Source organism: Saccopteryx bilineata, chromosome 10, assembly GCF_036850765.1.
Source record: "Saccopteryx bilineata isolate mSacBil1 chromosome 10, mSacBil1_pri_phased_curated, whole genome shotgun sequence".
In the NCBI taxonomy this organism is placed as follows: Eukaryota; Metazoa; Chordata; class Mammalia; order Chiroptera; family Emballonuridae; genus Saccopteryx; species Saccopteryx bilineata.
In genome coordinates, this window is record NC_089499.1 from 46,227,162 (window position 1) to 46,252,984 (window position 25,823).

Genomic DNA, 25,823 nt, shown 5'->3' on the forward strand with positions numbered 1-25,823 from the left:
ACATGAATGAGCGCGCGCACGCGCGCGCGCACACACACACACACACACACACACAGACATATACACACTCAGCCTCCTGCCTAGAATTTTGTGACCAGGCCTTGTTTCTGGTTGTGTCAAGACACCCATAACTTTCCATCTGCTCACCTACATTTCCCAGTCTCCCTTGCAGTTGGTGGTCACATGACTAGTCCTGGCCAATAAGCCATGAAGGGGAGTGACAGGTGAAGGCAGGAAAAAAACCCAAATGGGTTTTTCCAGTCTGGTTTCCTGTGCTGTGGAGTCTGAAGCAATGTCAAGAGGGCGGAAGCTCCATCAACGCAGGTGGAGCAAGGCTCACACAAGTCCACAGTGGACACGTACTGTAAGCAATAAATAATTGTTCTTGTGTGTTAAGCCACTGAGATTCAGGGATTGTTAGTTACTGCGGCATAACTGAACCTAACGTGACTAATAACAACTAGTGTCGGCATGCCCTTTTTACAGATGGAGAAGCTGGGGCTCAGGGAGGGGAGGTCACCTGCCCAAAGCCACTTAGCCATGGTAAAAGTGCATGCTCTTTTTCCCACCCCAGGGCTAGGAAAGACCACTCCATCTGAGGTGTCCCTGCTGCAGCATTACCTGGAGGACTCTGTCAAAGGGCTGGAGGCCCCCACGTTGGGCGGGCCCTTCAGGGCGCACAGTGTGGACATAGATACCCTTCTCCAGGAGGCCATCTGAGACGCTGAAACCAAAGTCATTCCTCATAGGGTCCCTGTGCAGGGTCACCTGGGAGCAGAGGAGGAGAAGGTCCCTGGGGTGCTGAGCTTTGATCCCAGCTTCCTACAGTAGCTAGAATGCTGTGGTCTGGCATTCAACACCCCTGGGACCCAGCACCAGACCTCTGCCCGGCTGCACTCCCTGTGCTGCTCTGCCTGTGCCCGCGCAGCTCCTGCCCTTCCTACATCCCAGCAGACTCCGTCCCCAGCCCACAGCGCTCAGTCACAACAGAGGCCCTGAGGGAGGCAGTGCTTTTCCATCCTCTTGCCTCCATCCAGGAGGAGGTCTCAGGGGGGTGCCCATGTGTTTCCGCCACCCCTAACACTTGCTCATCTCCCAGTTTACCAAAGAGCTGGCTTCTGAGCGCTACCAGGTGAGAGGTTTTTCCCCTCCCCTCTGTGTTATTTTTATATATTATAACCTATAGATGGCAAAAATGCTTTAAGTTAGTAATATCTACACATATATAGAAAGCACACACACACATATACATACACAATAACTGAAGTTGGGAAAAGTGAGTGTAGCCTGACGTGTGGTGGTGCAGTGGATAAAGCATTGACCTGGAATGCTGAAGTCGCTGGTTAGAAACCCTGGGCTTGCCCAGTCAAGGCACTTACGAGAAGCAACTACTATGAGTTTATGCTTCCTGCTCACCACCTACGCCCCTCTTTTCTCTCTGAAAAAGCAATAAATAAAACCTTAAAGAAAAAGAGTGAGTCTACTTAAAGAAAAATAGCTCGGCCAGGCAGAGCACATTGGATAGTGTCGGACTGAGACACAGAGCACCCAGGTTCAAAATCCCCAGGTCGCCGGCTTGAATGCGGGTTCATCCAGGTTGAACACAGGGTCGCTGGCTTGAGCATGGAATCATAGACATGATCCCCTGGTCGCTGGCTTAAAGCCCAAGGTCACTGGCTTGAGCAAGGGATCACTCACTCTGCTATAGCCCCCTAGTCAAGGCACATATGAGAAAGCAATTAACAAACAACTAAGATGCTGCAACAAAGAATTGATGCTTCTCATCTCTCTCCCTTCCTGTCTGGCTGTCCCTATCTATTCTTCTCTCTGCCTCTCTGTCTCTGTCACACACACACACAAAAACAAAGAAGAAAGAAAAATAATAATAGCGCAGGGTGTATTACAGGGGTGTGTGTGTGTGTGTGTGTGTGTGTGTGTGTGTGACAGGACTTTTGGGAAATCAGCACAAAATCCCCATTTCATGGTGGAGGAGAATGAAACCTAGAGAGGGGCGGGCCCATCTGGAGCCCATGTTGCGTCCTCATGGCACCAGGACAGGCCCAGGCCTCCTGCGCCCACCCTAGCACCCACCTTGTGCATCTCCAAGGGGGTCGGCAGCAGCAGCTCCTGCCTCTCTTCGGGGGAAGCTCGCACCTCCCGGCCCCTCCGCCACGGATGGTGGCCGGGCCTGTCCTCGACGGCCACGCTCTGCACAGTGCCCGTCATGATGGATGCCTGGGAGGACACAACCCTTCACTCAGACACTCAGTCTCTTCTCAGTCAGCAGCTTTGTACACCTACTATGTGGCAGCCTTCAAGGTCACAATGGTAAGGCGCATAGATGGGGCGCTGCCCTCCCAGGGCTCTCGGGATTGGTCAGTCACACTAGCAAACAGAATAAGCACCATGGCACTGAATTAGCACTAACTCTGCTGGGCTCAGTTCTGAGCACTTTATACAGAGAACTCATTTTATTCTTTATGATATTTTGAGACCAGCAAATACTGTTATTATTATTCTTTTTCCATTTTACAGATGGGGAAACTAAGGCTTAGAGAGAATAATATTTGAACTCAAAGTCTAGCTCCAAAGTCAAGGGTCTTAACCACATTGCTACCTTGCTAATTGCAAAAACAAATAAGATAAAATTACATGTGGCAGTAAAAGTCACAGGGGCCAGGTACATGGAAGGTGAGGACCTAGGACCATAGATCTGGTCCAGTGTGAGGGGTCAAGGAAGCTTCCAGAGCAGAGATCTAAGAGATGAGCAAGAAAGGGGGGTGGAGAGAGGAGAATCCCTGGCAGGCGGAGGGCAGCATGTACAAAGCCCTGTGATAAGGAATCTGAAAGAAGGCTGGAGGGGGTGCACGGGATGAGGTGGGAGGCGAGGGCTTGATCCTGCATACCCTGTGGACTACAGTGAGAAATGTTCACTTTATCGCAGCAGCAATGGGGATGCTCTGAGGATTTATGTGTGTGTGTGTGGGGGGGCAGGATCAGATTGGTAGATACAGTAGCCTCGTCCAGCTGCTGGGTGGAGACTGAACTACAGAGGTACGTGTGGAAGCCAAGAGGGAGACCTGTTAGGGACCATGTAATTGTCCAAGCAGATGATGACTGCGGTCTGGACAGGAATCGTGGCAGCAGGGAAGGGCGGAAGGAGCAAAGTTAGGACTTGTGTCAGAGATGAGTCGAAGGCGTGCTAAGGGAGGGGCAGGCAGAGTCGTGAAGGCTGTGCTCTAAGCGGAGAGAAGCAAGTCTGTGGCCCCGAGGGAAACTTATTCCTGTTCAGACCCAGAAATCCACAGATGGGAGTAGGGGGCTTTGGGGGTTGGTGAAATGGGAAGATGTACTTCTTTTTTAATATATAATTAAGATGAATTACTTTTTATTTAAAGTTTTTAAAAGTGTTGCCTGACCAGGCGGTGGCACATTGGATAGAGCGTCAGACTGGGATGCAGAGGACCCGGGTTCGAAACCCAGAGGTTGCCGGCTTGAGCTCGGGTTCATTTGGTTTGAGCAAAGCTCACCAGCTTGAGCCCAAGGTCACTGGCTCGAGCAAGGGGTCACTCGCTCTGCTGTAGCCCCCCAGTCAAGGCACATATGAGAAAGCAATCAATGAACAACTAAGGTTCCACAACGAAAAATTTATGCTTCTCATCTCTCTCCCTTCCTGTCTGTCTGTCCCTATATGTCCCTCTCTCTGTCTCTGTCTCTTTCTCTTACACACACACACACACACACACACACACACACACACACACAATGTTTATTTTATTGATTTTTTCAGAGAGAGAGAAACAGGAACATATTAATCTGTTCCTGTATGTGACCTGATGGGGAATCAAACCGGCAACCTCTGAGTTTTGGGACAATGCTCTAACCAACCAAGCCATCTGGCCAGGGCCAAGATGAATTACTTTTTAAAAATGTATTGATTTTGGAGACAAAAAAAGAGAGAGGAAGAGAGAGAGAGAGAGAGATATCGATATGTTGTTCCACTTATTATGTATTCATTTGTGGTTTCTTTTATGTGCCCTGATTAAGGATCAAAACCTCAACCTAAGTGTGTCAGGACAATGCTCTAAACAACTGAGCTACCCAGCCAGGGCCTGAGGATATATTTCTTACATGTGATATTGTAAATTTTGCTAGGCACAGAGGTGTATTCCCAGCGTAGAAATTTCTTTCCTCCTGCCCAACACAGTATTTGAGTTTCCACTATTAATACAAAGTTCTATCTGACATTGGGGCTGGAAGTTTGGGCCTTTTAGAGGTCCTAAGGAAAGGCAGATTATGACAACAACCGTCTTAGGGCCAGAGGGTTAGGTTGGGGTGGGGGTGGGGAAGAGAGGAGAACGGGAGAGGACACTGAACAAAGAGGCAGAGGCACCTTTCTCAACTCTTACAACTGGTTATTACTTTCCTGGAGAGCTAGGGTCCAAAAGGAAAGAGACACACAATCTTGGGGTAATAGAACCATTAACAAATGAAATTGGGGTATCGGATAGGCTCTTGGACCCCTAGGATTATAGAATTCTGGGACTTCCAATTAAGATGCAGACTGAACTGATGTAGAAAGCTTACACCTCCCTCCAAATCTTGTCATAAATTAAAATTTAAAAATAAACACTTTCACAGCAAGAAATTAAAATGAGGATGAGCAGGAGTAGAATCGTTTGGCCTATGGGAACCAGATATGCATGTTAGGAGCTGGGGTACCCGTTCAGGGCAGAGCAGAGAGCTGGTGCAGTGCCATCTCCTGTTGAATGGGGACCAGATATGTCTGCCTGGCAGAATGAGGGTGGAGGAAGGAACCACCAGGACTGGGGAAACCGCCTGTGAGAAACCAGAAAGCTTCATGTGACCACTGTAAAAGCATGGGGCCAGAATCTGCCTTCTATAAATAGTGTACTAGAAACACCAAGCTGAGAAATTACTGTGAAAAACTGATCTGGAAATGATGATGTTCAAAGCCCCAGCAAAGACCTATGAGGCTCCACCTTGGAGATGCTTCAACAACACAGAGCATGTGTGGGACACACCTCCAGGAGAAACCACTGCTGAAAGAAGCACAGCGATGAAATACAAAGTCCACCTGCTCAATACAACAGACAAAGGAATTTTCACCCAAGGACCTAGAAAAAAAAAGACATCTAAAGAAGCTTTAAGATAAGTCTGCTTAAAATATGCAGAAAAATAAGATGAGACATTAAAAAAAGACAGTGAAGAGTTGAAAAATAATGGGAAATTATAGAAATAAAAGATGTAGAAATTGAAGTACAATACTTAAGAAATAGGTTAAAGAGTTGACTAAATACAGCCAAGGAGAGAATTAGTGAATTGGAAAACAGATTAAAGAAAGCAACTACCAACACACTACAGGGAAAATGTGAAAGAACAGAAGAAATTTAAATGATTGCTCTCAGAGTATGAAAGAGTTTTAGAAGTAACCCAGTCAGATCCTCCCTAGATGGTCCTGGGCAGCATGTCCCATCATGGGCAATGCTGACCTCACACAAAACAGAATTCGCCTTTCAGCTCCTCTGGCTCCTCATCTCCTGTGTTGTAAATAATGTCAACATCCACACACTTGCACAGGGCATGCCCACAACCACATCTACATATGGCACATGCACACACAATGTCAAAACTGTCCCTATACATCCAAATGTGCACATTCAGACACACATGATGTGAAAAGACACTCAGCATTTGTGCATGCATGAGCGTGCTCACATTCATGCATACATACATGGTTCCAATGCATTCACAATGACCTCAGACATGAACACATGTGCACACACCCTGATGTGCCGACCACGATGCTCTCAGTCACTTGCACACATGTCCATGCACAGTCTGCCCATGTATGAAAACACCTTTACACAGAGGGTGCAGGGTGAGTGCACACATACATGTTACACGTGAGCACAACCCATCGACATGCTTGCCTCCCACAGGCACACACAGCAGTGTGGCCAGATGCAGGTGCCCCTCCACAGGCCTGCAGGGCAGGCGGCCCTACCTCCAGTTCCCTCAGTAGTTCTGACTGACCACACGACTCCAGGTCTTCGAGGGCTTCCCCAAACACACGCCAGAAGCCCTCCTTGTGGGCAGGGCCGGGGGCCGGGCTGTAACGTAGGAACCAGAGAGCATCAACTTCTGGTGAGCGGGTGGGCAGGCAGCAGGCAGGCTGGGGCCTGAGGAGTCTTCTAAATAGCCATCAGCGATGGGCTTGAGGGGCCAGAGAGTGGGCGGGCAGGCAGGCATCCTCGGCAGTGCTGGGGCCCCGGGGCAGTGGTGGGTGACACAGAATGGGGGGAAGATGCAGTTAGGGGCGACCAAGACTGCCGGTGGCCAGTTAGAACAGGGGCAGATGAGACGGGGTGGAGAGCGGTGACACAGGACGCCTGGGAAGAGAGACGGAAGGACAGACAGACAGACAAAGAGGAGATCCATGGTGTAGCCCCAGAGGACAGCTTCTGGCCCCCACCCAGACACACGGCATCGTAGGAAGGTGACAGGGACAGAGCAGGAGCCAGCAGGACAGATGGAGAGGATGGAGTTTATTTGTGCCCCATAACTTCCATCACAGGTTGTAGAAGCCCATTATCAGCTCTAAAATTGAGTCTCGTTAGAGAGGTAACAAGTCATATTTTCATGTTTCAGAGTTCACAGAGCCATCTGCCGTTGTGAAAATCCTGGCTGCTTATAAAGTGTGCTGTGGTTTGCAGAAACACTTTCTTTCTCCCAAAGGCATACAGGCTCTCCTCTAGGGAGCCTCAGGGACAATGCCGTGAAATAGTTGCCTCCTTTTCTTCCCATTTTAAACATGAGAAAACAGGCTGAAAGCTATTCTTTCCATTTAAGTCAATTGTACAAACAATTGGACTATGGAGGGGAATAAGGCGTGGTCCTTGTCTGCAGGATGGTGAGGATTCAACCACAAAGTGCATAAGCACCTACTGGGTGCCAGGCACTGAGCTAGGGGGCCATGTAGAAGAGACAGAGATGATCCAGGTAATTAACCAGGTAGACACAGGTGGCCAGCCCCACTGGAAGCTTCACTCAAGCAGCTGTGAGCACCAGCAGAGAAAGGGAGGAATGTCATCTGCCTGAACAAGCCAGGGAAGCATCCCGGAGGCAGGGGAATTGGAGCTAGGTTTTGAAGGATGAGTAGACGTTGGCCAGAAGAGGAGAGGGAAAGGTGTTCTGAGCAAAGGAACTACTTGACCCAAAGCACAGACACAGGGAGGGGATGGCTAGGGCCAGACAAGGACAGCACTCCTTCACAGACCCATCTCCTTCTTCAGGGGGAGAGGCTGAGTCCTTCGAAGTCAACATTACAAAAACCACCACCATATCCACACCCCAGGGCTGGTGGCCATGACCTACAAGGCCTTTGCAGAAGGCTATCAAGCAATCTGGGCTCAGTTAGGAGGGTCCGGGTTCAGGTTCTCAGTCTGCCGCTACTCCTCTGAGAGCAGGAGGAGACCGGACTTGGGAAGGACAAGCCAGGCTGTTTGCAACCTCCCCACCTCTTCCCTGCTGCACCTTCCACCCAGAATGCTTTTGCTACCGTTCCAGCCCGGCTGAGGCAGTCTGCTTGCTGTTTTCTCTCCTCTCCCAGGAGATGCTCCTCCTTGGGGGCCAGGTAGGACTCTTCCCTTGTCTCCACCACTTTGGCACAAGGACTAGCTACCCTCACCCACCCCAGCCAAGAAACCATGACTGTCTTCTTCCTCATGGCGTTCCCATCACAGACCTAGTTGGTGGCTCCCAATCCTCTTCCTCCTCCTTGGGGAAGCTCTCGTCAGCAGGAGCTGGAGTATAGCTCGTCCTCCGGGGCTCAGTGGGTGGGGGGCTGCTTCTCAGCCGGTTGGGCTGCCACTCCTGGGGAGTCACACCTCGGGCTGTCATCTGTGGAGTGTAGGAACCTGGCAGGTAGAGACCAGGGGGCGGCTGCATCCTCTGTGCCATTAGCTTGCCCTCCCTCCTCCTTCCTGGTCCCCTTGTAGCAGTGCTGGGTAACTCTGAATAAGTCTTTGCCCTCTCCGGGCCAGCAGAAATACCCAGAGTGCCCTGAGGGTTCCTGCCACCCACCCTTACCCCAGAAACTCCTGGATATCCTGATCATCTGGAGGAAAAGTTAATGCTTGCAGCTCCAGGCTCCACTGGGCTTGGCTTGGCTGACCCCCTGACTGAGAGGGAGGTTCAATATTTTGACCATCCTTCTCTCCCTGCCTGTGAGAGCTCTGAAGGTCCTGCCTGGGGTTGAGCTGAGAGATGCTAACCAAGTGTTGAAGACGGAAGCTGTGACCCAGAGAGCGAGGACCAGGGCTGGGAGCCCCCTAAGGCCACCTAGAGTCCTCACTCCACTAGTTCCCTGAGCGGGTCCTTGGGGAGTCCCTCTGGCTCTGGCTCTGGCTCACAGGGGTCAGGAGGCTAGCAACCAGACTCAAATACCATCTGCTCCTCCTGAGGTCACCCAAGGGTCTCAACATGCGTAGACAGGGGAATTTGTGTCCTAGGAGGACACCTTGAAGGTTTCCACCCCAAGTTGGGTCTTGTAGGAGGGGTTTCTGCCTTCCCACCTCTAATTGGATGCAATGAACATTTATTGAGCACCTTCTATATGCTGGGCATCAGGCTAGAATGGGAGAGACAGCAGAAGTAAGATATGCACGGTCTCTAACCTCACGGTGGGTGCTGTGGATGCCAATGAAAAGATGTGTGAAGGCCTGTGGTCCGTGCTCTGAGGAGTGAGGGGCCCTGGGAATGTCTAATGGGGCCCAATCAGGTTTTCCTTCAAGGAAAGTGTCCCTAAAGGATGCAGACAGGAGAGAAGGAGTAAGGAGAACGAGGCAGAGGAAACAACCCTGCCAAGGCCTGTTTGGGGAGACCCACAGAGAGTATGTTGCTTGTCCAAGGGCTCCTAGCTGTTACCTGGGCCCCCAAAGCCACTCTCGGTGGCTGAGCTGTCCCAGGACTCCACAGCGCTGTCCACACTGGGCACAGCAGGTGAGAACCGGGCTGCCAGCAGTCCGCCTTTCAGTGCCTCTGGCGGGTCCTCATCCACGTCGCTGGGCTCACTGAAGCTGCCTGACTTGCAGGGTCGGAGCGGGCCTAAAAGGAAAAGGGGGTATCACTGCCACTGGTCTCTGACCTTGGAGTCACAGAGATGCTCAGCAAACCTCAGTTTCCCCATTTGAGTCCTGCTTGAGAATGCACAGATATTGAGCCTCCCAGCCTATTGCTGGGTAATCTGACATGTGGGAAGTGACACACTAATAAACAAACCCATTTCACAGACATGAACACTGAGGCTTGGAGATACTGAACAACATGCCCAGGTCACATGGTGAGCAACATGGTGGCCTCCCTGCCAAGGCCAGGTGGTACAAATTCAGGGTAAGCTGAGGAATGCACAAGTTGTGACTACAAGGTATAACAAGCAGCGTTAAGAGGCAGATGGTGATGAAGGGTTCAGACCCAGGCTCTGCCCCACAACAGCTGTGTGACTTTGGGCTCATCACTCCCCTCTCTGAATCTTTCTCCTCAGCTGTCTCAGGCCGATACCCGCTTCCATGGGGTTAGCAAGGATTCTGTGAGATGGGGCACACAAAGCCTGGCACTGAGACACAGAAGGATCTCCCTTCCTAAACGGGCTGAATGGCCCCAAGTGTAAGGTGAGGCTCACGGTCTAGCTGCTTCTTGATCTTCAGTGTGACGGTCTCGCCAGCCACCTGCAGGAGGTGGATGGCCTCACTCAGTGGCCGGCCCTTGAGGCTAACGTTGTTGATGGCCAAGATCCGGTCCCCAACGTGGATAGCGCCAGTCCTAGGGAGGAGGCACAGGGCAGAGGACGGGAGTTAGTCAGGGCTTCTGAGTGGGGTCTGCCCCCAGCAAACAAGGAACCCCAAGGCACAAGACTGGCTGACTCAGTCAGTTAAACCCAGATGCCAAAAAAATAAATAAATAAAATAAAGGAAGCAAGTGCGATCTTGAGTTGCATTAATAGAAGTATAAAGTCTAGAATCTAAAGTTAGGTTCGGGAACTAGTGTCAAGCATGAGTTTTAGGCGTGGTTTGAATCCCACAAACTAGCTGCCAAATTCTAGCTACAAGATCTTGGGCTAGTTTTTTAACTTCCCTCTTTTCCTTCATCAGGAAATTGAGAGTGATAATACTTATTTTATTGAATTATGATGGAAGAATGGGTAGATAGATTCATGTTTCCCTCCAGCAGAAATATGTGGATAGCTAGTCCCTCTCTCTGGGCCCTAGTTCCCCACTTACAGAATGAACATAATCCCCAGGGCCCAGTGGTTTTCTAACTAGATGCTATTAGAATGACCTAAGAAACTATTTTAAAAATGCAGATGCCTGACCCCACCCCTGAACAATTAAATCCATGGGACTGAGGCTAGGGAAGGTGGTTTTGAGGAGCAGCCAGGCCTGAGGGTGGGGAGAGAAGTTGCAGCATCTGCTGAGAATGCACTTAACCCAGGTAAGGGAGAAAGAGGCGGAGGATTGGCCAAATGTAGATGTTGCCCCAGGTGGGAGCTCACAGAGGGTCCGGCCCGGAGTCCTCTATCTCCGGCTCTGCCCAGCAAGCTTCCCTAGGGCCTGGGGTTGGGGGTGAGTGGGTCAGGGAACGGCAGACTCAGCGAGGGAGGTCAGAACTGTGCTATTGGTCACGTATGGCTACTGGGCCCCTGAAATGTGCTGGTCTGAACTGAGAGTTGCTGAAAGTGTAAAATACACCAGCTTCTGAAGATATAGTATGAAAAAGAGAATATAAAATATGTTGTTAATAATTTTTATATTGATTGCATGCTGGAATATTTGATTCATTTTATTTATGGTTTTGTGTGTGTGTGTGTGTGTGGTTTTTTCCTTTTTTTTACTTTTCTGATGTGGCTCTAGATAGTTTATAAATAAATTGATGGCTCGCATTATGTTGCAGTTGGACAGCCACGCTAGATCAACCGAAAAAATCAGGGAGAATTGAATTGTCTGTTGCATCCTGGCGGGGGGATCAGAACAGGCTGGCACACAGTAAGGTATCCAGTAAATGTGGGAGTGACCTGTGAAGTCAGAACGATCCACACTGTCCTCTGCAGTCTGCAAGGTGACCAGCAGGGGGCGCCAGAGGAGCAGGGACACTCAGAGCGAGCTGCCCTGCGGAGACTCAGCCCGAGTCCTTCCCATACTGCTACACCCTACCACCATGTAGCCCTTCTGCATTGTGTCCTCCAGGGACCCATCCTGCCTTTCCAGCCTGGTCAGGCTCTCCTTTCACAGTGGGCTTCTCTCAGAGCTGGAGGCTCTCTGCACAGCTGAGGGGAGAACGCTCCCTCTCACCCACACTAGGATGACCTCTCTGTGAATCCTGTGGGGTCCCTTCCACTGCTGGGCCCCAGATCTACCTGCTTCCCCAAGCAGTCAAGGAACCTGGGATACTCTCTCTTTTCACAGCTCCCCAGCTGCCACAGCTTTGGGGACACTTTCCAAAAAAGAGGACAGCAGGAGGCAAGACCCCAATGTGCCAGGAAAAGCCCCAGGCTGCCAGGACCCAGGTGCTGGGGCCCAGGTACCAGACACCGCTCTTATACTATACAGGCACGGCAGTTGTTCACAAAGGCTCACAGTGCTGATTTTCCAGAAAGGGTGGAGTTTCCAGGCAGAGAGGGAGCAGAGGGATTAGCACACATTCCCCCAGCACTGATGTGGGGCTGGGAGGTCTATAGGGCGCTGGCCTGCTTCTGCGGAAATGAGGCCAGAGAAGGAAGGGACATGCTGATGTCCCCAAAGCATAGATGTTGAGACAAAGGTCAGAATCCAGTTTAGCTAATTCCAAAGTTCAGCTTCTGCTCCAGGAGGATCCCTGGCCCACCCTGTGTGTCCCTACAAAGCCCTGGCTCACCTCTCAGCCAGACCACGCTTGGTGAGGCCCGAGATGACAATGGGGTCAAAAGGCTCCTCTGTGCCCGAGATAGTGATGCCCAGGGGGCCCCCGTAGCGTTTCAGCTCCACTGTGTAGCTGATGGCACCTGTGGTCTCCTGCTCATCTGCAAGGATGACACCGATCAGGGGCAGGGTCCCGCGGGGTGGTATCCAGGAGCTGGGCACTCCAGCCCCCTGAAACCCGGGTACACTTCCTCATACTCGTCCATCCATTCATCCATTAATTCACACGTTCCCTCGTGCTGTGGCTTCAGAGGGTGCAACCTGGGGACCCTGAGGCCATCTCCTGCCTCTAGAATGTTTTTTTCCCCACCCAAACACCATTTAGAAAAAGAAAGAACTGTGGAACAAACATTTTAAAATGTAGATTTCACACATCACACAAAATAACAACAATAATGGTGGTGATAAGAGAAAACAGATTTCCAACTTTTCTTTAAAAAAAAAAAAAAAGGCCCAGTAGCGACCCTCTTTCCCAGGGTAGGAGTTGGCGACTGCCCCTCTGGATAAGAGATTTTACCCTCCAGTGGCCACAGTCCTCACTCCTTTTTACATCCCAATCTGTATCGTTTTCCTTATCTTCTGTCACTTCATTCATTTCTGTCACCTGTCTGGCCTCAGATGTGCCGGAGTTTGCGGTGTTTGCCTATTCATTCACACGCCCACCCACGCTGTGGTGCATCCGGTCCTTCATTCACGCCCCACCCACTCATCTGCTCACAGTTACTCCTTGTGGATCTCCTCTGCTAGGCTTTATGCAGGGCGTGGGGGATCCAGGCAGTGACTTAACCCCACCACGGACCTCACAAGGGTCCTAGAGGGCCCCGACCCAAGGGACAGCAAGAATTCTATGGTGCTGCCCCTCCCTGAATCTGTCCATCTCCACCAGCCAGCCCTCAGGTGGCACTCACCACCATCCCTCCTTGGCCAGAGGGGACCCCAAATTGCAAGCTGGGTACCCACTGGTCTGGAAGGTGGACCTCGAGAGGTAGCAGGGCAAGGTGGGGCCCGAGGGGTGGCAGGGCAAGGCGGGGCCCAAGGGGTGGCAGGGCAAGGTGGATCTCGAGGGGTGGCAGGGCAAGGTGGATCTCGAGGGGTGGCAGGGCAAGGCGGGGCCCGAGAGGTGGCAGGGCAAGGCGGGGCCCTACCGGAGTTGTCCTCGTCCTTCCGGACCTTCAGCTTCACCAGGTCCTCACACTGCCGCAGGATCTGCACGGCGTCCTCCATGGCACAGTTGTCCAGGCGGATATTGTCGATGGCCAGTAGCTTGTCTCCCGGCTCGAGGGTGCCTGTCCTGCATGAGCAGGGATAGGTAACAGGATGGAGCCTAGCACACACTAGTGCACTACCCACCCCCACTGCCTACTCACCCCACCCCGGGCCCAGGGGCACCCTTACCTGTGTGCCACACTGCCTTTCTTGATGTCAGAGATGGTCAGGGGCTCCCCTCGCTTCCTGCTGGCCGCTGGAGGAAGAGAAGCCACGACTCTGACCTTTGATGGTTTCAGTCTCAGGTGGTAGGGGTAGGACCCAGGATTGGGGCATGGACTTAGGCTACAAGTCCTGCTCCCACTACTGCCTGGTTGGAAGGCTGTGAGCAAATCAGCTCGATTCTCTGTGCCTTAGTTTTCCCTCTGCAAAATGGGGGTGATGCCACAAAACTCATAGGGATGTTCTGAGATTAAACTAGATAATGCAGGCTCCTAACACATAGTAGGTACTCAACCCACATCAGCCATTTTTCTGTGTGTGTGTGTGTGTGTGTATGTGTGTGTGTGTGTGTGTGTGTGTGCGCGTGTGTATGTGTGACAGAGACAGAGAGAGGGAAAGACAGACAGGAAGGGAGAGAGATGAAAAGCATCAATTCTTTGTTGCAGCACCTCAGTTGTTCAATTGCTTTCTCATATGTGCCTTGACCGGGGGGCTACAGCAGACCAAGTGGCCCCTTGCTCAAGCCAGCAACCTTGGGCTTAAGCCAGCGACCATGGGGTCATGTCTGTAATTCCACACTCAAGCCAGCGACCCTGTACTCAAGCCGGGTGAGCCTGCACTCAAGCTGGCAACCTTGGGGTTTCAAACCTGGGTCCTCTGCGTCCCAGTCCTACACTCTATCCACTGTGCCACTGCCTGGTCAGGCCATGTTCTATTTCTTAAGTGGGGTAATGGAAATTCACAATTTACTGTATTATTTTTAAAGTATTAGGAATAATACAAATTATTTTAGAATTTTAATTTAATTTTATTTTTTTAGAAATCATCAGAATTTTCTTTTTCTTTTTTATCAAGAGAGGGAGAGAGAGGAAGGGAGATACTGAGGGAGGAGAGAGATGAGAAGCATCAACTCATAGATGCATCATCTTAGTTGTTCCTTGATTGCTTCTTATATGTGCCTTGATCAAGGGGCTCAGGCAGAGCCAGTGACCCCGTGCTCAAACCAGCAACCTTGGGCTCAAGCCAACCACCACGGGGTCATGTCTATGATCCCACACTCAAACGACCCTGCACTCAGGCTGGTGAGCCCGCGCTCAAGCTGGCAACCTTAGGGTTTCAAACCGGGGACCTCAGCATCCCAGGCCAACGCTCTATCCACTGCACCACCACCTGGTCAGGCTGTTTATTTCTCTGCTCATCCCCCAACAAACTGTGAGCTCCTTGAGGGTCTTGTCTGGCAGGTGTCTGTGTCCCCAGCACCTGGCACAGGGCCAAAACCCAAAACTGGGGGATTCTTCCTCAATGGAGTTCTTCCTCTCAGAGCTGCAGGGAGTGTTGGCTGCTGACAGCTCACAGCAGGATCCCATTCTGGTTACTGCCTTTGGCCAAAGGAGCAGCCTCGCTCAAGGTAATGCCCCTCCTGGGTGCAGCCTACATCAAAGGACTGCTCCACAAGGTGATGCAAAGGCCTGTCTCCCAGCCTCAGCTCTGACGACTTCCAAGGCCTCCCAGCTGAAAGCTCTCTGGTGAACTTGGCTGAGCCTCTATTGCTACTGCACTGTAGCTCAACTTCCCTCTGTGCCCACCCCTGTGGCCCTTGCTGCTCACTGATGTTGATCTCAAGAGGCCTTCTCAGTAAACCTCCTGCATGCAACTTCTTGTCTGAGTAGTTTGTGTCATGTACCTGTGCGGTCACACCAGGTGGCCCTGCCCAGAGGTCCCTGGGCTGGAAGCAGCTTCTCCCCTCCTAGATGGCTAACACTCCTACCTCCATCAACCGCAGAACCTAGGGCAGGGAGGAGCCGCAGCAGCAGCCCTTCTAGACAGCTCCCCTTCCACAAAGCCCAGGTGGGGGCTGAGGATCATTCCAACAGGGACTGCAGTGCTGGCCACCAGTCCTCAGAGGCGGTCCTTGGGGAATGGGGGCCCACCATCCCTTGTCCGACCTGCAGTCAGCTCACCAATGTATGTGCTGCTCTGGCCAGAGTGAACAGCTGCCAAGAGGCCGCCTCAGCAGGGCAGTGGGGATGGTGATGCTGTGGCCAGGTGGGGGGGGTCTCCAGTCTCCTCACCCCAACATCTTTCCCCTTAGGGTCCCCAGGACAGAGTAGGGCTGAGCCAGACTTGGGACTCCCAGGCCCTAGTCAGCCTCCTTCTCTCTCCTCATCGATTCATCCTATAATTTTTCATTCACTAAATAAACATTTACTGAGTCCCTACTATGTGCCAGGGAGGAAAAGAGCAGTGAATGAAAAAGATAAGATCCTCGACCTGGAGCTACCAATTTAGTGGGGTGGGTCACAAATAATCAACACAATTTTAAAGTGGTTTGTCAGACAATAAAGCGTGTTGGGGAGAAAAATGAAGAAGCGCAGAGACCGTGCAGAGGGCAGTGCAATTTTAAATCAGGTGGTAGGGATGCCTTGCCAAGGTGACTGTGAGCAAAGACCTGAAGGGGGCAGGGAAGAGGGCAGAGGACAGAGCCAGTGCAAAGGTCCTAGGCTGGAAGGAATATAGCCCGTTCAGGGAACAGCCAGGAGGCTCGCAGTGGCTGGAGGAGTGTGACCGAGGCAGATGGCAGGAGGCAATGTCAGGTCACAGAGAGAAGATCACAAAAGGCATCGTGGGCCCTGAGTACTTCAGCTTGGGAACCCTGGCAGGATTCTGGATGTGCTTTGCTGTGCTGCCCACTTTGTCTTTCCTTCTGTGGGCCTCTCTCTCATTCTTTTGGCCAATGTGAATTAAGCACTTACTGTGTCCTGGGCCTTTTCCGGACCCTGGGTACACAGAGGGAGACAGAAAGCCCAACCTGGCCTGTGAGTTTGGCACCTGACAAACTGTTCACCCCCCCGGGAGACCCGAAGGGCCTGGAAACTCCCATTGTGCAGAACAGGAAACCAAGGCTCTGAGCAGCTCTGGTCTTGCTTGAGCACAGATCTGGGCAGGGCAGGGCTCAGGGAACCCGTCAGCCAGTCCTCCCACTGGGAGCCTTCCCCCTGGGCTGGGTGGTATAGTCTTTCTCTCAGCAAATGGGCTCTCTCTGCCCCCAGGGTCAGGCAGGGACAGTACAGAGGGGGCAGTGTGGTGGGCAGGGGACTCACAGCTGATGGTGATGCCCAGCTCCACACCACGCCTCTTAGGCAGCTTCACGTGGAAGGTGCCGCTACTCGGGATGATTGACTCTGGGTACAAACAGATGTGGACCCATGTGAGACCCAGCCCCTCACCCATTCTGGTCCAGCCAGGAAAGACCCCAAAAAGTCACTGTCCCAACCCCATCCTGCTTCTTACACCTGACCAATGAGAGAACTGAGGCATGGGAGCTGACAGACTGGTTCAAGACAACCAGTCCTCCCACCCCCCAGTCAGAGTGGCGTCTGAGACTGGAACCCAGACCTCTTAACTGCCAGCTGGGCCTTCCCCTAGCCAAACCCAACACAGTTTGGATCCAGCGACAATTTCCTGAGCACCCATTTGTATGCCAGGGTGTTTTAGCTGGGTGTTTTCACATGGTCTATCTCATCTAACCCAAGCAAGATCCCCTGAAGTGAAAGGATTCCATATTTAATAGTTGGGGAAGCTGAGGGCGAGGCGGGGGAAGTGTCCTGTCCAAGGTCACAGATTGTCCCAATGCCAGGACCAGAATTCTAACCCAAGTTCCGGTACAAAATCCCTCTTCAACCCTGACACTGGTGTGCGGAATTCCTTCCTCCGGAGAGGTGCCCGTGCCTCTGCCTTGCTTCCTGCCTCCCACGCTTAGTGCTCAGACATGCACCTTGGCCCGAGGCAAGAGCGAATAGAGGACAGAGTGCAGGGTTCCAAAGTGTGAGGAGGAGGTGAGGGGCATTCACTCACCTGCAACATCAAACTCAATCTCCAGCACGACCTTGTGGGCCAGCGCAGCATCCCGCAGCAGCTGGTTGGCTTCCTCCATTGTCCCATCCTCGGTGGCAATGCCATTGATGGACAGGACACGGTCCCCCACCTGCAGCAGCCCACACCTGAACCCCAGCCCGCCCAGCAGAGAGAAGTTCCATCACCGTCACAACTCCATTGGGAGACAGAAACACTGTGCAGGGGTGTGAGTCAGCTCTGTCCTGTACCAGCTGGAGATCCTCAGGCCATTTACCACCTGGCTCTGGCTAAGGGTTTCACTTTGCTGGGCCTCAGTTTTTCTGTCTGTCTAATGGGAATGATGCTGTGCCTTATTAGATGTATATGTAGAGGACTTTGACCTCAGATGGAAAGAGGTTCAAGTCCTGGGTTACTCCTGATCTGGGAAAGTGAATCAGCTTCTCTGTGCCTCAGTTTCCTCGTCAATAAACGGGCTGGTGATGGAGTTAAATGTGATGATTAAGTGAGAGAATTCGTGAAGCCAGTTTTGGTAACTAAGTTTCCCCGGCTGCCCGCCCGTGAGCTCCCATCAGAGAGCAGCAGGCCCAGTGGGGAGGGGGCAGTAGGCTCACCTCTCTGCTGGGCTGTCAGGCTCAATGAAGCGCACAAGGGGCGGGGAGGACAGGGTCTCCGTGGCGAAGATGCCGCCCTGGAGCTGGAGGCCGAAGCCGCTGAGGGGGTCACCGCAGAGCACAACTTCCGTGGTCTCTGTGTGCACGATCTGCCCGCCTGGCCCCACTGTGCTGGAGGCCAGCGACACTGTGGGGTGGGTGGGCATGGCACTCAGTGGGACTGGTCCAGTCAGGCCTTCCTGTGGGGGCCAACCCACCCCTGGGCCCAAGGACCTAGAGTCAGAAGGGCAAGGGAGCGGGAGTTCTGTTTCACCCTGATGCCAGCCAAGTCATGGCCCATTCTGAGCCTCAGTTTCCTCATTTGTGAAATGGAGTCATGATTCCCACTTGGCAGGGCTGTGGCAAGGATAAAGGAAGACCACTGCTGGGATTGTCATGTTATAAAAGAGTAGCGATATTATGTCATATGCTATATTATGTTATCTATGTTATAATGCTATATATTATATTATTTTTGGTAACAGTTTTTTTTTGAGATACAATTCACCTACCATAGTTTCACCAATTTAAAGTATACAATTCAATGCTTTTTAGTAGATTCACGAAGTTGTACAACCATTCCCATAATCAAGTTTAGAACATTTTCATTACCTGAAAAAGAAACCCTCATTTCCTTTGAGCTATAGCCCAAATCCTTCCGTCTCTCCCAGTCCTATTTACTTTTTTTAAAAAAAGATTTTATTTATTCATTTTTAGAAAGTGGGGAAAGAGAGAGAGAGAGAGAGAGAGAGAGAGAGAGAGAGAGAGAGAGAGAGAAAAGCGGGAAGCATCAACTCCCATTTGTGTCTTGACCAGGCAAGCTGGGGTTTTGAGCCAGTGACCTCGGCATTCCAGGTTGACTCCTTATCCACTGCACCACCACCGGTCAGGCCCTATTTGCTTTTCTATAGATTTTTCTATTCTGGACATTTCATATCAATGGAATCCTGTAATATGTGATCTTTTGTGTCTGGCTTCTTTTGCCTAGCATAATGTTTTCAAGGTTCATTCATATTACAATATATATCAAAATTTTACTCCTTTACCGCCTTTTTAAGGCTGAATATCCCATTGTACGAATATGCCACATTTGTTCATCCACTCATCTGTTAATGGACATCTGAATTGTTTCTACCTTTTGGCTAAAATGAATAATGCTGATATGAATATCCATGAATAAGTTTTTGGGTGGATGTGACATATGTCTTCATTTCTCTTGGACAAATGCCTAGAGGTAGAATTTCTGGGTCCTATGATAACCTTATACATAACTGTATTATTAATATGGATATTGGAAAGGGATTAAGCAGTACAAATTGGTAGTTACAAAATAGTCTTGGGATGTAAAGTACAGCATAGGGAATCTAGTTAATAATATGGTAATAACTGTGCACGATGTCACAGGGTACTAGACTTATTCGGAGGATCGTATAAATGTCTAACTACTATGCTGTATACCTGAAACCAATACAACATTGAATGTCAACTATAATTGAAAATCCTTTTTAAATTTTAAATGTGGATATTGGATATAGTTTATTAAATAAAATTTATTTTCATATTTCATTATATTACTAATTACAAAGTTATATCTTTAAACCATTTTGTTATATTTCATATTACACATTATAATATGCATAGCCTATCATGTTGCTAGGTATATTGTGCTATTATATTTATATTTATTATTTTTTTACTACTACATCCCTAATGATAAGAATGGTACCTGGTACAGAGGTGTTCAAAAAATGTCACTTAAATAATTAATTAATTGCCATTATCATCAATAATAACAATAACTTTATAGTCATTCATTTTAGGAAGAGGATAGGTAAGGGTCCCCAAAGCCCCCAGCTTCCACATGCTCCTTCCTATATACCGTATTTCTAAATCTTTTCACAGCCTTAGTTTTGCTGGTTGACAAAGGTGTTTGGGAAAGGTGCGTTTTATTTCTCAGATGGCTTTGAAATGTTTTCCTCTTCACCTTGGCTGCCAGAAAGCTCATAATCATATTTAGCTCCTTTCAAGTGCCAGGTGTCTTATACTTGCCTTTTCCTTCGCCTGGTTCAATGGCCCAGTTTGACCCTCCATCCTTCCTGGAGGCCTCTGCTACTCACATGGCAGGAGGCTGGGTACACCTTCTACATCAGGGGTCGGGAACCTTTTTGGCTGAGAGAGCCATGAACGCCACATATTTTAAAATGTAATTCTGTGAGAACCATACAACGACCCATGTACCTTAGGCATTATCCAATAAAAATTTGGTGTTGTCCCAGAGGACAACTGTGATTGGCTCCAGCCACCCACAACCATGAACATGAGCGATAGAAAATGAATGGATTGTAATACATGAGAATGTTTTATATTTTTAATGTTATTATTTTTTTTATTAAAGATTTGTCTGCAAGCCAGATGCAGCCATCAAAAGAGCCACATCTGGCTCGTGAGTCAAAGGTTCCCGACCCCTATTCCACATCAACAAAGGAAAGACTTTTCCCAGGAAAGATTTTAAAATTCTGGGCATTCTTGTGACTTTTGCTACTTCTACATGGCTCCTACATTTTCATTGGCTATTGTCTGTCTATTTATTTACTCTTTTGGCCCTGGCCAGGTGGCTCAATGGACAGAGCATCATCCTGGTGCACTGAGGTCACAGGTTTGATCTCCAGGCAGGGCACATACAAGAAGCAACCAATGAGTGCAGAACTAAATGAAATAACTAAGTGAAATGAGTTGATGATTCTCTCTCTCTCCCTGTCTTATCCCTCACCTCCCTTCCTCTCTCTCTTTCTCAACGGAAAAAAATATATTTAAATACCTTTATAAATAAAGAGAAAAGTCTATAATCAAAAGGTAACTAGAAATATACAGGGTAGGGCAAAGTAGGTTTATAGTAGTGAGTATGCAAAACACTGAGTTTATTCTTTTATTATTTTTTCATTATTGGATTATTTTTCATATGAGCAACTATAAATCTACTTTTGCCCTACCCTGAATATATAGTAAAAATAAAAATGATTACATTCTAGATGGCTAGTCTTGGGCTGGTGTGTCTTTGTCTTAGGGGAAATTTTTTAAGTGTCAGGTGATAAAGTCACAGTTATACCACACACTAGAATATATCAGAAAGGAGCAAATAAAAGACAAGTGAAATAGAATTACTGTGAGAAGTTCATGCAAGTCTGAAAAGGCATGCTGTCCTGAAGACACGTTGTACCACCTACTAGGAATTTTACATGACAAAAATAGAGGACTAAAATGTACAAAGTAACTGGTATCCCTCAGAAGTGTCCTTGTGCAGTATACAACCTGCCCAACCATCCATGGCAGCCTGGTGTTCCCTCATGCTATTTAACCTCCCCCCCACACACACCCAGGGCCCTGCCCAAATACTCCCCACCCTTTGGTAAACACCCTTTGGTAAACCTCTCTTTCCGGCACACAAGCAGCCCAGAGGGGAGGGAAGAGACCACGGCTTACATGAGCTCTTGTGTTCCCTTCTTCGCTGCCTCCTCCGCCCCATCGTGGTCCGGGGGCTCATGGGCTGGGATCCGCGGGGAAGGGTGCTGGGGTTGGTGCAGGGAAAGGTGTGGTTCATGATCGGCGAGGAAAATGGAGTTGAGGACAAGGCTGGGGAGATGAGAGCACAGCCCCGTGAACCCCAGCAGGGCCGTCCACCTTACTGCACGGTGGGTGCCAGGAAGCCACCTACCACAGGGAGACACAGGGAAGCCTTCCCCCACCCCCTTAACCACTTGCTGTGTGACCTCAGACAAGTCTCTCCCACTCTGGGCCTCAAAGACTGCAGGGTTTTCACAGACCTGGTGAAACCCAGCTGCCAGGACAGGGGATCTTCTCATCCTAATGGGCTAGGTGACACTGGGCAGGCCCCCGAAGTTCTCTGAGTCTAGGTTTCCTCCCCTATGAAACATGCACAAGCCCCAGTGGGGTGGGCACATTACATCGGCTCTGGTCTTGGCTGGCAGGTGTGACCCAGGTGGCTGTCCTGTAGTGGCTGGGCCGGGGGCTGTGGCAGGAGGGCACACAGGGGTCCCAGCGGTGTGGTTGCTCACTTCTCTGCACCTTCACTGTGGCCGGCGGAGGAAGGGGAGAGAGAGGTACAGGTGTCAAGGGCTGAGCGAGTCTGAACTCACCACACCCACAGAGATCCTGAGTTTCCAAGGGAGGCAGTGAGGACTCTGCTCATGTGTCCAGGATGCTCATGATGTGTCGGGCGCTGCGCTCAGGGCCCAGCCATGCTGCAGCAGGAACAGGGGAGGAAAGGCAGGTCCAGCCGAGGCCCACAGTGGGAGGTGGTGGAGGAAGAGTTGAACCAGGCTGACTGGCTCTGGAGCCCGGAACTGGTCTACCAGCTTTGAGAAGTGCAGTCGGCAGTTGGCATCTGGCCGCAGCACCTTTCGAACCTGCCGCAGGGCTACAGCCTGGGCAGCCTCGGCCGGAGGCTGAGCCCGCCAAGTCCCAGGGCCTGGCCAGTTCTGCCCTGTGCTGAGCTCTCAGGGGTGACCCGTGTGCCAGCGCTCCTGTTGGGTTGGCTGAGTCTTGCTCAGACCTGCGTCTTCCCCCCAGTGAGTTATTTGCACTCCTCCTCCATCTAAGCATCTGCTTCCCAGGGGACCCCAGAGATCCTGCCTCCCCACCTGTCCCACCTGAACTGGCTGCCATGTCATACTTCCTCCTGGACTGCCCCGGGTTCTGTCCTGGCTCTTTCCTCCGCTGCAGGGCTTTGAGGGGCCCAACCTGGTACAATGTATCCTTGGAAGGAGGGATGAGGCCCCAACTATGTCAGCCCATTGATTCTGCCTCCTTGTGCAGCACCCCCACCCTCATCTGGGGCTTGGCTGACTCTGGAGCCAGCTGCTAGATCACCTGGACAAGTCACTTAGCCCCTCTGTGCCTCACTGTTATTATCTGTACAGTGGGACTAAGGTAGTGGCCACTTCCTAGGATAATGGGGAAGTTCAGAATGCGTTAATATACGATATGCCCCGAGATCCTCCAAAGGGACCCACCTGTCTCGGAGGGCTTTAGGGGCCGTCGGCTTTGGGGCACAGGCATGATCTCCAGTTGCACTTTCTCTGACACACTGGCCAGGAGCTTGGTGGCCTCAAGCAACGAGCAGTGTTCCGTGCTGGTGCCGTCGATGGACAAGATGTGGTCTCCAGCATGCAGCGCTCCACTCCTGGCCGGGGGGCAGGGAGAAGGAGGAGGCTGGTCTGGCCAGACAGAACTCTGGGTGGCCTCTCCCCTTGCCGGCCCCCCGTCACTGTGGCAGAGCCCAGCGTGTGCCTCACCTGTCCACCACGCTGGCCGGCTTAATGCGGTCAATGGTGATGACCGGCTTGTTTCGGTAGGAGCCGGTGTTGAGTGAGATCCCTAAGGCGGACCCCGGCGTCTTGGTTATTTCCACTATCAAAGGCCCCGAAGCATTGGCCACGGTGTCTGACACATAGAAGAGAAGAAGAGTTTAAAATGCAAATATTGAGCACTTTTGTCCCTAGCCTGACTCGGCTGTTTCGATGTAATCCTCATTGCAGGGAGGATTAATCCTCATTGCCAGGGAGGGATCATTGTGCACATTTTACAGACTAGAAAACTGAGCTGTGTGGAGGTGAAGGCTTTCTTTGTCCAGGCTCACACAGCCGCTGTGCAGCTGAGGCCAAGGATTCAGGTCTGAGGGGCTCTGACTGCAGGGCTTTGCTTGACAACACTACTTTGCTCACATTTATTGAGAGCCTGCTGGATGCTGGTACTGAATTATGGTGTCCACGGCAACCCTTGTGCACCTCAGAAAATGGCACCTCAACTGACCCGCCCCGTGGCTCAAAAACAAAAGTGAGCTCTTTCTGCTCTTGGCCCCGCCACCATGTTTGAATACCAGCAAAGCGGCCAGCTGACCTCCATCACACTTCCTGGATCTGACCCCTACCATGTTGCTCCTCATCCTCCAGCCTGCCCAGGCACTGTGGCCTTTCTCTCATTTGATGCTACAAATTAGAGGGCACCCCCAGCCTTTCCTATCTCTCTCCCCCCCCCTTTTTTTTTTGTATTTCTCTGAAGCTGGAAACGGGGAGAGACAGTCAGACAGACTCCCGCATGCGCCCGACCGGGATCCACCCGGCACGCCCACCAGGGGCGACGCTCTGCCCACCAAGGGGCGATGCTCTGCCCCTCCGGGGCGTCGCTCTGCCGCGACCAGAGCCACTCTAGCGCCTGGGGCAGAGGCCAAGGAGCCATCCCCAGCGCCTGGGCCATCTTTGCTCCAATGGAGCCTTGGCTGTGGGAGGGGAAGAGAGAGTCAGAGAGGAAGGAGGTGGGGGGAGAAGCAAATGGGCGCTTCTCCTATGTGCCCTGGCTGGGAATCGAACCCGGGTCCCCCGCACGCCAGGCCGATGCTCTACCACTGAGCCAACCAGCCAGGGCCTCTCTCCCCCCTTTTTTTTTTACAGCACCTGCTGCCAACTGCCAGCCTCTATATTTGATTTATTCTGTTTGCTGTCTTTCTATCCCCACCAGAATGTCAGCCCCATGAGAGTGGAGACCTTGTCTGTACTGTCCTCAGCCGAGTCCCCAATGCATCCAACAATGTTGGGGACACAGAGACTGACGGGCCCAAGGTCACACAGCCTTTGCAGTGGGGAGGGTCTGTGCCCGCGATCTCCTCCCTCCACCCGTGGCCTCTTCCTGCCCAGCCCTAGTCCTCAGCGCCCAGCTCACCTGGAATGGCCACGTCATACTCCACCCGGAAGAGAGCCTCGTGGCTGCACTGCTGCAGAGTGGCCAGGGCAGCCGTGTGGCTGGCCCCATGTAGCGGGATGCCATCAACGCTCAGCAGCCTGTCCCCCACCTTCAAAGAGCCCTCCCTGTAGGGAAGGGCCCAGTTAGCCAGCCTGGCCCGTGCGAGCACGGGGCACGGCCCTGACGAGAGGGCATTGGTAAAAGTGGGCACAGAGGACAGAGGAGGGGCGGGAAGTGGGTGAAGGAGAAAGGGACGGAACAGATGGATGAGGAATGCACGAGTGACTGGAAGAATGAGTGACTATAAACCGTGGCAGAATACATGAAGTGGGAGAGGAGAGGGGAGGTAGGTCAGCTCTGACATCTCCCACCCCAGTTGCTGCTTAAGAAATTCGGTCCCAGCTTGGCCTTAGAATGTCTGAGCTGGGGGTGGCCCTTGAAGTCACCACTTCACTCCTGTCCTGAGGAAAGAAGGGAGTGCCAGGGTCCAGAGAGGATGGCAGCCCTGCCAGGCTAGCAGCAGCGGTGGGGTGGTCTGGATGCTTCACGCTGCCCGTCATAGAGCTTTCCTCCCACTGTCCTCACCCTGGTCTCTCAGCAGTGATTCTGTCCTGGTGACCAATGTGCCTGGGAACCACTGCATCAGGGCCCCAGGGTGGGGTCCAAGCGGGGCTTCACCTCAGTTTGGGTCAAATCCCCGCCCTGGCATGCCTGCTCCGACAGGTGGCCAAAGCTATTCTGGGAGGTTCTATGAATAGCTTGTCACAGGGCCCTGTCCCAGGACAGATTTAGAAGCCATTCCAGGCTTCTCTTAAGACGGCCAAGAATCTCCCACTGGGGACACCAGAGGCTGGGAACTGGATCCATTCTTTCCTCACATTCTCTCCGCCTGGCATGTGTAGCAGGGCCGGGGTGGGCAGCTCAGCCAGAGCTGGGACGCTGGGTCACAGAGGGCCACAGCGATGCCAATCACCGTACCCCAAAACCTCTCACAGCAATTCTTTGGGGCTATAATATTGCACCATTCCACAGAGGGGAAAACTAAGGCAGTGAAGGGAAGATCAAGGTGACACCAAGGCTTGCTCCCTCCCTGGCTCAGCCAAGACAACAGAATATTGGGGAAGAAAAAGCATGGCGTCTCTCTCATTTGGGCATTAGT

At 51.4% G+C, this 25,823-nt stretch overlaps 1 protein-coding gene across 7 annotated transcripts in view; it reads right to left on the reverse strand.

Annotated features, from left to right (window-relative positions):
* Positions 1-25,823, reverse strand: part of GRIP2 (glutamate receptor interacting protein 2) — a 105,451-nt gene that overhangs the window by 2,192 nt on the left and 77,436 nt on the right. For 3 of the 7 annotated variants that reach the window (XM_066244921.1, XM_066244920.1, XM_066244922.1), the window contains exons 7-24: positions 24,644-24,789; positions 23,221-23,368; positions 22,939-23,108; positions 21,871-21,996; positions 21,389-21,538; positions 17,870-18,056; positions 17,259-17,404; positions 16,505-16,585; positions 13,371-13,437; positions 13,121-13,266; positions 11,932-12,076; positions 9,704-9,843; positions 8,950-9,129; positions 7,769-7,940; positions 6,029-6,134; positions 2,092-2,235; positions 622-768; positions 148-362 (exon numbers count right to left, since the gene is read on the reverse strand). In XM_066244921.1, coding sequence (XP_066101018.1) covers positions 180-362; positions 622-768; positions 2,092-2,235; positions 6,029-6,134; positions 7,769-7,940; positions 8,950-9,129; positions 9,704-9,843; positions 11,932-12,076; positions 13,121-13,266; positions 13,371-13,437; positions 16,505-16,585; positions 17,259-17,404; positions 17,870-18,056; positions 21,389-21,538; positions 21,871-21,996; positions 22,939-23,108; positions 23,221-23,368; positions 24,644-24,789 — 2,584 coding nt within the window. In that variant the 3' untranslated portion in view covers positions 148-179. Of the gene's footprint in view, positions 1-147; positions 363-621; positions 769-2,091; positions 2,236-6,028; positions 6,414-7,768; positions 7,941-8,949; positions 9,130-9,703; positions 9,844-11,931; positions 12,077-13,120; positions 13,267-13,370; positions 13,438-16,504; positions 16,586-17,258; positions 17,405-17,869; positions 18,057-21,388; positions 21,539-21,870; positions 21,997-22,938; positions 23,109-23,220; positions 23,369-24,643; positions 24,790-25,823 lie in introns of those variants that run through there. The other 4 variants (XM_066244923.1, XM_066244924.1, XM_066244925.1 and 1 more) reach the window with 4 other exon arrangements.